This window comes from Phascolarctos cinereus, unplaced genomic scaffold (assembly GCF_003287225.1).
Source record: "Phascolarctos cinereus isolate Bilbo 61053 unplaced genomic scaffold, phaCin_HiC Scaffold_726;HRSCAF=1367, whole genome shotgun sequence".
In the NCBI taxonomy this organism is placed as follows: domain Eukaryota; kingdom Metazoa; phylum Chordata; class Mammalia; order Diprotodontia; family Phascolarctidae; genus Phascolarctos; species Phascolarctos cinereus.
The window spans coordinates 391,857,783-391,870,562 of record NW_027556098.1 but is presented as its reverse complement, the minus strand read 5'-3'; the positions used below and the strand labels follow the sequence as shown (position 1 = coordinate 391,870,562).

At 48.3% G+C, this 12,780-nt stretch overlaps 1 protein-coding gene across 1 annotated transcript in view; it reads left to right on the top strand.

Moving 5' to 3' along the window:
- Positions 1 to 12,780, top strand: part of TMEM201 (transmembrane protein 201) — a 49,395-nt gene that overhangs the window by 28,496 nt on the left and 8,119 nt on the right. Inside the window, exons 7-8 of the mRNA XM_020974395.2 lie at positions 6,565 to 6,788; positions 9,552 to 9,623. Of these exons, the coding sequence (XP_020830054.1) occupies positions 6,565 to 6,788; positions 9,552 to 9,623 (296 nt within the window). The remainder of the gene's footprint in view (positions 1 to 6,564; positions 6,789 to 9,551; positions 9,624 to 12,780) is intronic.

The following is a 12,780-nucleotide window of genomic DNA, read 5'->3' as shown; positions in this document are numbered from 1 at the left end:
TTCCAGCTCAGGCCTTTTGGGTTACAAGTGTGCCCTCCTTGCTACCCTGCGCCCCACTGAGTTTCTCTGAACGACTTTTCTAGCCTAACCTCCATGTCCTCTTTACTCCCTTACCATTGTTTTTTATCTGACTTGTGAAATCGTGAAAAGTTTATGTGAGGGGATGTTTGAGAGGCAGCTTAACCTAAGGAAAGGAGTGTCAGAGAAAACATTAAAGTCTGCACTCGGACAGTGACCAGCTCTGCACAGCCATACAGTTGGTCACTGAGCCTCTTAGAGGAAGGTCGTGCCCACCTCTTGAGGTGGCATGGAGCCGGGACTCCTTTGCCAGGAGTACTGAGCACATCCTGAGAGGAAGGAAGACTCTCAACTCCTTCTTCTTGGCAAGACCTTCAGGGGTTTCCATCTCCCCCACCCCCATCCCCCAGACTAGGCCCTGGGATTGCCGTTGTCCTGGCTCTCATTTTAAGTAGTTTAAAGTTGGGATAGATCAGCCTGACTGTGATCCTTCCAAAATCTGAAACAGATCTCAGTTGAGGCCTGGTCCCACGGTGCCAAGCTGCAGAAACATGGAGTACATTCAGGGGCCAAATGAGATCTTCCTTTCCTTCAGTGGGCTTGACAGCAAAGCCTAAACACCCCCTCTCTTTTGTTCCCTTAATTTTTGTTCATATCTCTTATTTTCTGTCACCTGGATTTCCCAACACATCCCTTCCTCTCCCCTGCCCAGGGATCGGTCCTGTGTGCTGGTTAGAAGCAAGAGCTGCTCAGCAAAACTAGCCTGGCCAGTCCTGAGCAGCTGTCTTGCCCCAGTCTGGTTGTGTCAGCAGCGTTCCCCATCTGTAGCCCCTCACTTCCTCAGAGAAGCGAGGGAAAGGCTCTTCTCAGATCTGTCCTTTAGGGCCAAGCTTGAGCTTTTCCCTGCTTGACTGGGGAGCCCTGGTCTAAGAGGCCGCAGGCCTGGATTGTGGTCCTAGCTGTACTTGATAAGTGGCCATTCTAATGATGGACAGGTCATGCCCTTAGTGTCTTTCTGTAAAGTGGGGACCTGAAGCGCTGCCTGCTCCACAGGGATCAGAGCAGGCTCTGACATTGGCTGTCACAGCCAGAGTGCCAGAGCTACAGACGGGGATGGGCAAATGGGACCCTCTATGTACTGGGTGCATAGAAGAAGGACCCTCTCCCCTGGGTGAGGACCGATGGATCCACTTAGCTTTTCTACTCCCAAACCCTGGTCCTGTCTCTGGGTCAGAGCCTGGGTATGTGAGTATAGCCTTCCAAGGATGAAGAGAGGTGGGTGTCAAGTTCCAGAGACGCTCACCATCTTTCTGATTTTTAGCAATTGATTTTCTGTTTCTCCTAAACCTGCTGTTTTCATGTACACTGACAGTGTGATACTAATAAGCCTTCTCTGATAGTTGTAGTTGTGTGTGTGAGGATTAAATTATTTATAATAATAAACAGAAATACATGCATATATATCTATCATTCTAACAAAGAGTTTCCCCTTCTGATTGGGGGTGGGGCTTGGAAAGGCAATCAGGGATAAGGTGGTTAAGACAGTGATTCCTGGTTTTGGGGGAGTGGTACTGTATAGCTGATATTTAAAATAACATACCTCCTTTATGTGTGGGGAGGAGGGGTCTCTGTGTGTGTGTGTGTGTGTGTGTAGATGTGTGTATGAGTGGAGGGTCATTTTGGTAACTTCTCTTCCTCTGCTTACAAGTTCTGTGTTGCATTTATTTTAACATAAATTAAACTTTTTTTGTTTTGAGAAATCTGTGATGTAAAAGGAGTATCATTGGGAAGATGTCCAATGGGGTTGGGTGTTGGGGAACCCTAAGGGTATAGGAAAATGGCTTCTTCCTCTGGGAAGTATTGATTGAAAATCTGGATTGGAAAGTGGCTGGGTTTTCTCCCCAGGGCCAAGGGTTTGTGGTGGCTGTCAATGGGTGCAGGGTGATTGATAAGACACTGAGGACAGGCTGAGAGGGTGGCGCTGTCGGGGGTTAAAAGTGTCCCAGCCCTTTAGCTTGGCCCAGAAAGGCCCCTTACCCGTCCCCGGTTCCCATCCCAGGGTTTTCTCCATCCCCAGGTGAACCTCTCTACCACTCCTAGTCGACTTCAGCTCGATCCCCATTGCTCCCTGTCCGGCTGTGGGCTTCTTCCCAGGTGACCCCAGGATGCCAGGATTCTAAAGACCATGTTTCTCCCAGTGTCCTTGTCCTGTGACATCTATCTCTGTGACTTTCTCTGAACATCAGATTGTGTAGTTGTTGTAGTAGTAGTAGTAGTAGTAGTAGTAGTAGTAGTAGCAGCAGCAGCAGCAGCAGCAGCAGCAGCAGCAGCAGCAGCAGCAGCAGCAGCAGTCGTTGTCATTGTAGCAGCAGTATTTTGGTTGATTGTCTGGTGACCCCAATTGCTGTAAACCTCACCTCTGGTGCCAGTTTTCATGTTCACAGCTTTCAAATAAATGCCTCCTGGCCCTTGCTTGTCCAACGGTTTTGATTCTGGGTGACATACTATTTTATGCTTTTTAAATTTTAAAGCATTTCCACCTGGAGAGAAGTTTCATTTTGGGCTTGGACTGTGATGTACAGTCTCCCACCGGCATCCCTCCAGGTGTCAGGCCTTGGGCCTCAGGCCGGTGGGGCTGGGTGGTCAGCCAGCGTAGGTGGGCTGGCCTCTTCTTCCTGCTCCACCTCTCACTGGACCTTCTCAATAAACTTTCCCCTCAATCTCTCATGTGTCTGACTACTCCATTGCTCCTCTCTTCTTGCCTTCCACTGCCTCTCCAGAGCTAATTTAGCGTGGTTCCCATTTGACCAGTGAAGATTTTAATTCAGGCCTTTTGGGCTGAGATCTTAACGTCCCTATTTTGGCTGGGAGGCCAGGAAGAGTCTCAGCTTAGATTAAGGCAGACCTAAACCAGGGATGAGAACTAGGCCAGTGATTTCATTGGCATGGGGAGCTCCCAGGTGAGGAAACTCCTCCGCCAGTGCAGGTCATCTCCTTCTCTACAACTTAGAGTCTTTGAGGGTTGTCTAGAGCTTAGACAGGCAGCTGACTTGGAGGCAGGATCACCCAGGTTCAAGCCCTACTCTCTGTGTGACTTCAGACAATTGACTTGGTCTCTTGGTATTTTAGGGGTGGGCTTAAAGAAGAAAAGAAAACCAAACTCTCTGGTGCCTTTGGAAGAATTCTGTAGCCAGAAGTGAAACTTGAATCTCTTGGCTAAAGGAAGCCTTTTCCATTGGTTGATGTTGTCCTCAGAGATGCTCTAAAGCCAAGACGTCTTGGTTTGACTGATGCCTGTCTTGCTGGAGAAGGGGAGGGGGCCCTCGGAAGGGCCCCCTACCAAGCGGATGGCAGGAATAGCAAGAGCCCTGGGTGTGAATTCCGGTGTGTCCAGGGGCGTGGAGGCAGCTCAGCTGCAGAGGCTGCTCCTGCAGGGCCTGGGCGTCTGGATGCAGAGGAGGGGCTCGTGGGCAGCTTCTTTCCTCCCACAACATAGAGGTGCGCATGCAGGATTCAGAGAGGGAGGATGTGCTGCACAGGGGGCCCTGTTTGAAGGTTAGAATCCGCAGCTCCCATCTTTTCTGGCTTAGTGACCCTGAGCACATCATTCATCTCTCTCTGAGCCCTGGCAGCTTCTCTGTGATTGTGAATAATGTTGGCACTGCAGCGTGGTATTGGTAGAGAGCCAGCCTCCGAGCGAGGGGGAGCCTGACCCTCTGATGCATCCGGACTTAGATGGGTAAGGCTGGAAGTCACAGGGAAGGTGCCAGCCTGTATTGATAGAGGGAGTTCCTATGCGTAGGAGTTCCTAGTAGTAATGAAATCACAGGCCAGGTCCCTATGCCTAATGAAGGAAGATGAAAAACCTTTTTTTTTTTTAGAGTTTATATTCCCTATTCTATCTATACAGCTAACCACTCAGAGGAAGGTACTTTCTAAATCTTAATTTGAACACCACACACACAGTCTGGATACAAAGTGAGACATAGCTAGACAAGTCAGTGGAAAGAGGCCCGGGTTCAAATTCTGCCTCTGATGCTAATGACCTGTCTGACTTTGGACTGTCACCTAACCCAGGCCACAGTTTCCTCATCTGTCAAATGCGGGACTTCTATAACATGGCCTCTGAAGGTGCCTCCCAGCTCAAAATCTCTGATTCTCAGGCAGTTAGAGGCCTTGGGTTCAGGCCTCACCTCTAGAACTTTGGGCTGGTCCCTTGGGGTCTCAGCTCCCCCCTAAGGTCCTGTGTACATGCATGCGTGCACGGACGTAAGCTTGGATCACTAGTTCTCTTTTCTCACAGTAGATCTATGCTTATATTTAGCTAGAAACCAAATTCCTTGGGAGCACATGCTCCTTAAACCTCAGCGGCTTCTTGGTGCTTGTTGAAGCAGCTTGGCACCAGCTGATAGAAGGCCTGGGTTCATGTCTTGTCTCTGGTCACTTGTGTGGCTCACCTCTCAGTGCCCCCAGGTCATCACCTAGGGCCCGTCTGCTCACTGATATACAAGTTTCTCTTGCATTTAGCGTAGGGAATTGGCTGTCCTAGGAGTCTCCTCAAAGCTAACAGAAATCATAGGCCCAGGAGTGGAGCCGCTGCCCGGTATAAGGACTGATATAGCATTGGGGGGGGGGTGGCATGTGAGAAATAGGACCCCAAGCAGGCCAAGCCTTTGCTTCTGGCTGTCTGGATAATTGAGCTTGGGAAGGCTTTTCTGCTCAGCTAGTTCAAGGAGGCCAGGCTGTTTGACACCTGGAGATGTGCTCCACCCTACCTGGGGACATCTCCAAACCTACCTGCCAGCCCCAGTGCCAGTGTGTGCCTATGTGTGTCTGCCTCAGGGACAGGAAAAGCTGCTGCCTTCAGTACTGATCACACGCATATACACACCTAGTGCCCACCCCCAGCCTGCCTGAGGCCATGCTAAGGTCTCTCCTAAGCAAGCTTTATCTCGGATCCAGGCATGAGGGTCTGCAAGCCCAGGGGCCGCACTGCTGGGCTTTAGGTTATATACTAGGTGGCTCTTTTTGGGGGGTGACTTTCCCTTAGAAGAGCAGCGACAGGGGGCAGAAACTGTCCTCAGGAGGGGCTGATGGAATGCTGAAGCTCACACCTGGGGACTGATCTTTGTGGTTTCCGCACAGGCTGGCTGTTTGAGTCCTCGCCTCCCCACATCTCCCAGTTTTCCCCAAAATGGACCATGTCTCTAAACAGAAAGATGGGAAGTCCTCTCTGTTGACCCCCTGCTACAGGTCTAGAAAGCCGACAGGCTGCTTCTCTTACCTTGCTGATAGCAAACACTTAATTTGGTGTGAATGGAAACCTTAGCATTGTCTGACCTGCCAATCCCATTGCCAAGGCCAACCACAGCCTTCCAGCTGCGCCCCATTCAGCAGCCTGGACAGCCAAACAAACGTCCATCCTAGGAATTAGTCCACCAGCCTCAATTGTCCCCTGGGACCAGAGGTAAGGTTTGCCCTTCCCCAGATCCCCTCCTCCCTACTCGCCACCCCCCCCCCCAAGTTGGCAGACTAATCTATTAATTCCCTCTGGTCACTCTCACCCCTCCCCCCCTCCATAATCGATTGCTTTAATCAGCAGCATGGTTAAAATTCTGGCTTGTGGACCTTCCAGTCTGGTGGTCGTTTGTCTTGTTCTTGAGTTAAAGAGACACTGTCACCTTTTGTCCAGTGGTTGGCTCATTTACATATATTTCTATCTCTTTGTTTTCATGTTTTTTTAATAGTCATTTTAAAGCCATCACCCCGAGCCTGGAGTTTGGTATATGATGTCGATGTCCTGCTGTGTCCATTCCAAAGCTTTGCATCCCCCTCCCTGCCCTTTCCTTGTCATTGTGCTGACCCTGGGGCCCAAAGCAGGAGACGGCTTTCTCCCCATCTTCCTGCAAGATCCTCCCCTTTGGCGAGGCAGCAGAAATGTACAAGTGTTTTTGGTTTTGTTTTTTTCTAAATCATGTAACTAGGGTTGCCCAACAAGGTATTGTGTTGGTCTGGAACCCCAAAGCGTGATCCTAACCCTTTTCCCATTGCCTGCCTGCAAACCCTGGTCCCAGCTGGCCCAGTTTGAGTAGGACTGCTGGACCACCAAGGGAGGCGTGCTGGGCATGAGCCTGGGTTTGGGTCCCAAGTCCTAGGAATCTCATAGGGGAAGAGGACAGGTGAGTGGACAGAGCAGGGGTCAGCAGGGGTGACAGTGTCCCTTTAAAGTCGAGACCTTTGCACTGTAGTGAAATTAGTCTGCCTGAGTGCTCATGGGAATTTCTGAGGGATCCAAAAAAAGGGCGGAGATGAGCTTGGGGGGTGAGGGGTGGGTCATGCTGGCACCTCCCAGCCGCCCGCTCCTAATGATGTGAATGTGGTTAGATTGTTTCCTTGCTTTCACTAACCTCACACCTTCCCCCGCTCTGGGCTCCTCCTGGCCTGGGCTCCTGCTCCCATTGGGAGGGATGGTCAGCGTCTACCTCTCGGGGCCTCCTGGGCCTGCTGTCTCTCCCTCCCCCGCCATGTCATCTGTGTTGTTCACAGGTATCTCTCAGGAGACTCCAGTTCCTTCTTCCCCGGCAACAATGGACTGGCCTTCCCATACCCTCCAGTGTCGCCGACTCTGTTCGTCCCAGCCCCACCCACCTTCTTCCATCTGACCAACCAGCAGGTGTTCAGGTCTCCACGACGGACATCCTCTTCCTCCCTTCCAGGACGACTCAACAGGGCCCTCTCTCTGGGGACCATCCCCACCCTGACCCGAGCAGGTGAGGAGCGGTTTGGCATTTGGATAAGCAGGAGACTGGTGGGGAGCGGGGAAGGACAGAGCCTGGAGTCAGGGGCCTGGCTGCTGAGGCCTGCCCTGGCTCTTGTAGGGCCTCTTCTGGGCCGGCTGCCTGTGGCTCTCAGAGGCTTCTCAGGTGGCTTTAACCACCCTTACATCTTCTTTGCAAAGTTACCTGGAAGCAGGGATTTAAGAATCATTGAATCTAAACCCTCACGTTGTATAGAAGAGGAAATAGGCTGGGGTAATTTTGTGGCTTGCCCTAGGTGACAGATGTAAGTGGCAAAGCAGGATTTGAACCCAGCTCCTCTGACTTCAGATCCAGTGTTCTTTCCAGTACTATGATGCTCCTCTGACCTTCCCTGGTCAGGCTGTGTAAGGACAAGATTAAGGCTTCAGCCTGGCTTGTGGACCAGACCGCCAGCACTGAAACTGATGCTAGGTGGATTCTGTGCCCTGAGGCCCCTTTGGCTCTGCTGTTGCCTGTTCTCAGGGCCCTCCCAGCTCTGGCATTATCCTTAGGCCCCTCCCAGCTCTGACATCCCCCCCCATTGCATCTTTCTGAGTTATCCATCTTTTTCCACTCCCCCTTTTCAAGACCAGAAAACAAGATTGCGGTGGAATGGCTGCTGGGATTTTTTGGATGGTGCTCTGAGGGAGGGAAGAACAAGGATCTGAAGGCACAGCGGTTTGCTTGCCTTTTTTTCCTTTAAATAAAGTATCGTTAATTATCCTTTACAGGATAAAAGGCAGGGTCTTAACTTCAGAAGGGGAGTGATTCCTGCCCCTAATCTTTTCCTTAGAAAATAAATGACAGGCTTGAGGAACAGGCCTTTGTCTGTAAGGATGAAGAGGGTCCCTCCCCTGCGGCGGGTTTGGGTGTCTCCTTCACAGCCGCACCCCTTGCTTTTCCTCCCTTTGAAGAGAGATGACACCGAAATCCCCTTTCTGGCTTTCACAAGCCCTCATTCAGGGCCTTAGCAGGTGTGGGGTGGGGGGGGGAGGGGGTCTGGAAGAGACAGCTTTCCAGTGCTCCATCTGGGACAGCCAGTTGAGCTAGTCCTGTTCTGGGGCTGGGCCTTTGACCCTCCTTGTGCCAAGGGAGCACTTCAAGTTTAGCGTTGCTCCTTCTCTCCTCTCACGTCAAGATGGCAGGATGCAGGGTACAGGGTCTTGGACTTGGAGTCAGGAGGACCCACCTGAGGTGTTGCCTAGTGGTGGGACCCTGAGCAAATCTTCGAGTTCTCTGAGCTTCGCTCTCTGCAGCTGTGAAAATGTATGTCATCATAATGCCCACCTAACAGTATTATTGTGAGGATTAGAGGAGATCGTGGAGGCTGAGAAAGCATCTTACTAAAGTCTTACATTGGGACACAAAAACAAAAAGGGAAAATGTCAGCCATCGTGGTAGAATATGAGCTCCTTGAGGGCAGGAAGAGTTTTGTTTTGGTTTTGTATGCTAATTGCGGAGCACAGTAGGCGCTTAATAAGTGCTGGTTGGGTTAGCCATAGTGGCTGCATGTTCTGAAAGGCCTAGGGACCCCTAAAGTCGTGTTTTTAAATGCATAGAATATGTTGGATTACAACCTATATTAAAATGCAGTTAGTCAAAATGTTTGAAAAAAGTCATGGACCCCGGGTTAAGAATCTCTGCTTCAGGGGCTTGATTCCTTTGCTTTTACAAGGACCCCTGCGATGTCTGTCCATGGTGCTGGAGGGCACATCGCTTGTAGGCTAGATTGGGGGTCAAGAGAGAAGAAGGATGGTCTGCTAAAGACAGGCTACACACTGGAACATATGGACCCAAAAATCAAAATATTCTCTAGCCTTAAGGAACTTGCATTCCTGAGCCCAGAAAGGAGCTAGGAATTCTGAGAGAGAAATGAAGAAGGAGAGCCTGCGCACAGACACAGAGGCAAGAATTGGAGTGTCGTGTTAGGCACAGTAGGCCAGTTTAGTGGGAAGCACTCCTTTTAGAACTATTTATTTGCTTTTGGCATTCAATTAAAAAAAACTTTGAGCTCCAGATTTTCTTCCTCCCACCCACTGAGAAGGCAAATGATACGTCAGTTATACATGTGAAATCATGCAAAACAAGAAAAAGTGGGGGGGGGAGTATGTTTCAGTTTCACTCAGAACTCATCAGATCTCTCTGTGCAGCTGGATAGCGTTTTTCATCATGGGTCCTTCAGAATTGTCTTGGATCATTGTATCAATCATAGTAGTTAAGTTTCGTAGTTTGTCGTCATTATAATATGCTTTTACTGTGTACAATGTTCTGGTTCTGCTCACTTCACTCAGTGTCAGTTCATGTCAGTCTTTGCAGATTTTTCTTAAAGCATTCTGCTTGTCATTTCTCGTAGCATAATAGCATTCCATCACAATCACATAACACAGTTTGTTTAGCTAATCCCCAGTTGATAGGTATCTGTTCAATTTCTAGTTCTTTTGCCTGGAAGTTTGAGTACGTGAGAGCGTAATAGAAAATTTGACGGGAATCACAGCAGTCTATGAACGCAGACCAAACAAAGCGTAAATGTTTCACGGTGAAGAATTCAGAAAAAGAGGAGACTGGTGCAGGCAGAGAAGGCTTAGGGGGTGGGTCTTGAGCTGTGCTTTGAAGGGCGGGTGCCATCTAGCTCGAGGGAGCGAATATGCTGTGTGTTCTAGGGTGAGATGGGAAGCTGAAGCACTCTGCTCAAGGTGGCCGTACTCATGACATTCTCTGTTTCTCTTTCCTCTCCAGATTCAGGATATCTTTTCAGTGGGAGCCGCCCACCATCTCAGGGATCTCACTCCAAGGAGGCGCCTCTATCAGGCAAGGAGAAATGCCAGATTTGGGGACTGGAGTGGGATCAGAGGATCACAGACTTGAGCCAGAAGGGACTTTGAGGCCATCTGGTCGAACCTCCTTACTTTACGCATGAGGAAACTGAGGACCAGAGAAATTAAGGGATCTGCCTGAGGTCCCACAGGTGGCAGAGCTGGGACTGGAAGGCAGGTTCTTTAACTTCATGTCCAGCCCTCCTCTGACTGCACCCTCTAGAGGGAAGGGGAGAGAGTTGGGGGAAAGGGGAAGATTTGAAAAGTAGGTTTTTCAGAGGGTTAGTATTAATAATAGTTCACATTTTCGTAATACTTCAGTGGCTTTTCTCACAGTGAACCAGGCATTTAATCCTATTATTTCACATTCCCAGGCTTTGGGGGATGATCTCAATTCACAGTTGGAGAAACTGAGTCACAGAGAGTCACTTATGAAACAGCAAGTAGCAGGACTAGATCAAGAACATCAAATCCAAAAAGTTCATTGAATTGTGAAAGCTTTCAATCTCAGCTTTGTTCCCCCAAATACCATCTTGGTCCCCCTGAACTAGGAATGTGCTGAAGACCCTACTGGGCCTGGGTGCTGACACAGGTTTAGAAAGAAGCAGAAATCCCAGCAAGTGTGTTCCCTGCTCCTTCCCTTCTGGTAGCCCCAAAGCTATAGGGGAAGGGCTAGGAGAGGGGAGTATTTCCTGGCTTATCTCCTGCAGTTATGCTTGAGGCTAGAGGAGAGAAAGAGAGAGATCCAAGTCAGAGGAGGAATGTTGGAAGTGGAAGAGCTTCCAGAACTCGGCTGCTAGAACGGTAAAAAGCAAGCAAGACGTAAGAGTGCTTGATAAAGCACTTAACTCTGTGCCTTGCAGAAAGATCATGGAAAATCATGACTAGTGCTGCTTCATGAAGCAGAAAATGACAAGAGACTCAACTAAGCTTTCATCTTGAGGCTGTTTAAAGATAAAAATGGAAGGGCAACAAATGGGAGAAGAATGGGAGAGATCGGCAAAGATTTATTTTAAAATGATAAACTTTTTACCACTAGGACAGTAGAGGTACCACACTTGGATTCTTGACAATGAGCTAAAAATGGCAGCAGTAATGAGAACAAAGATAGGAAAGAGCTGAATTGAAGCAAGCATCCACAGAGGAGATGAGGGCTAGAGGGCATGATGGGTATGAAGGCCCAGCGTGGTGGTCCTCTCTGCTGGACATGTCCAGATATACACAGTGGTGGCCAGGTTCAGGAAGGTTCAGCTGCATGTCATAATCTGGGCAGCAGATGCTGTTCATCCATTTGATCTTTCTGGTGGGGTGGTCAGGCCAAACACTTTTTTTGGTGATTATCGACGTCTTCCAGGAGGTTCTGCAGTATCCTGGGGTGTGATGGAGCCAACTTGATACCAACCTGCAGGTTGATGTACAGCATCCACAGGAGATCTCTCTTCAGCTTACACTGCTCTCAGTCTCAATCACAGAGGCAAACACAAGTACATTTATCTCCATCTTAGGCCTTGCCAGATGATGGTGAATAATTCTGACTTCTTGTTGAAAGAGTAATTCTAACGTGTTTTGCTTCGCCAAGTCAAATGTTCTTTCAAACAGTCACAAACAGCAGGCACCATAGGATCTCATATTTCATACATCTTTCAGTAAATTGTGTGATGGTAAAGATGATGGTCTATTGTGAAGGGTCTCTTGTGGCATCCCACTTTCACTGGCTTCCTTCAGGTACTGGCTAAAATCTCACCGTCTAATTGTACATACGTAACCTATGTCTGATTGCTCACTGTCTCAGGGAAGTGGGGAGAAGAGGAAAGGAGAGAGGGATAGAATTTGGAACTCAAAACTCTAAATAAAAATGTTTTAAAAAAATTGAAAAGCTCTTTTTAATGACCCCACATTTCTTCCAAAAACAAAATTCCATTTTTGTCTCCACCTTCAATTCAGTAATGCAGTTTAACAGACATTTATTAAGCACTTATTTATCTTTTTCATTTTTCAAATTTATTTTTACCTTGAACTTAACACTTTGAATAAAATGGGCATTTCCACATTCATAGTAAAAGAAGATTGTATGATTCTCCTAAATCTCTTATGTACATCTTTTTTTTGTTTGTTTTGTTTTGTTTTGTTAGTGAGGCAGTTGGGGTTAAGTGACTTGCCCAAGGTCAAGGTACTTGACCCAAGGTACGGGTCAAGTGTTTGGTCTGAGGCCGGATTTGAACTCAGGTCCTCTTGACTTCAGGGCCGGTGCTGTATCCATTTCGCCACCTAGCTGCCCCTGCTTTTCTTTTTAAATACATAATAAATTCAATATAATAATAGCTGGTATTTCCATAGCACTTTAAGGTTTGTAAAGTACTTTACGGATATCCCACTTTATCTTTAAAATAACCCTGGGAGAGGGGCAGTTAGGTGGCGCAGTGGATAGAGCACTGGCCCTGAAGTCAGGAGGACCTGAGTTCAAATCCGGCCTCAGACCAAACACTTGACACTTACTAGCTGTGTGACCCTGGGCAAGTCACTTAACCCCAATTGCCTAACAAATAAAATAAAATAACCCTGGGAGGTGGGTGCTGTTATCCCCATTTTACAGGAACTTTATGAGGAAACTAAGGTAAGCAGAAGTTAAATGACTTGCCAAGATCACACAGCTAGTGTCTGAGGCCAGATTTGAACTCGAGTCTTAATGACTCTGTTTAGTGTGTTGTACCACCAAGATGTAACCTTCAAAGCTCCTCTGCTTGTCTGATTCTTTCTGGCCAACCTTCTGTTGTTCTCTGCATTTGGTTTTAAACCAAATGCTTTAATGATAGTCTTTCCCCTTCTTTCCTCTTCTTCCCCATCTTCTCTCTTTATCTTACACCTAGCCCTTTTCTCCCTCCCAAACCATCCCAATTAGAAATAGGGCGGGGTATAATAAAGGTGCCTCTTTGTTATATAATAAAGACACCTCTTTGTAACCAAAATACATCAGCTGTGTCTGAAAATGTCTGTTCTTCTGCCCCTGGAGTCCATCCACTCTGTCTGGAGGTTGGCAGTGTGCTTCATTTTAGTGCCTTGGGACCCATCTTTTTAATAGCAAAATTCTACCAGTGTTGCTTTGTGGCTACAGCAAGAAACATGACCAACGCCAAAGAATGGGAAATAAGCAT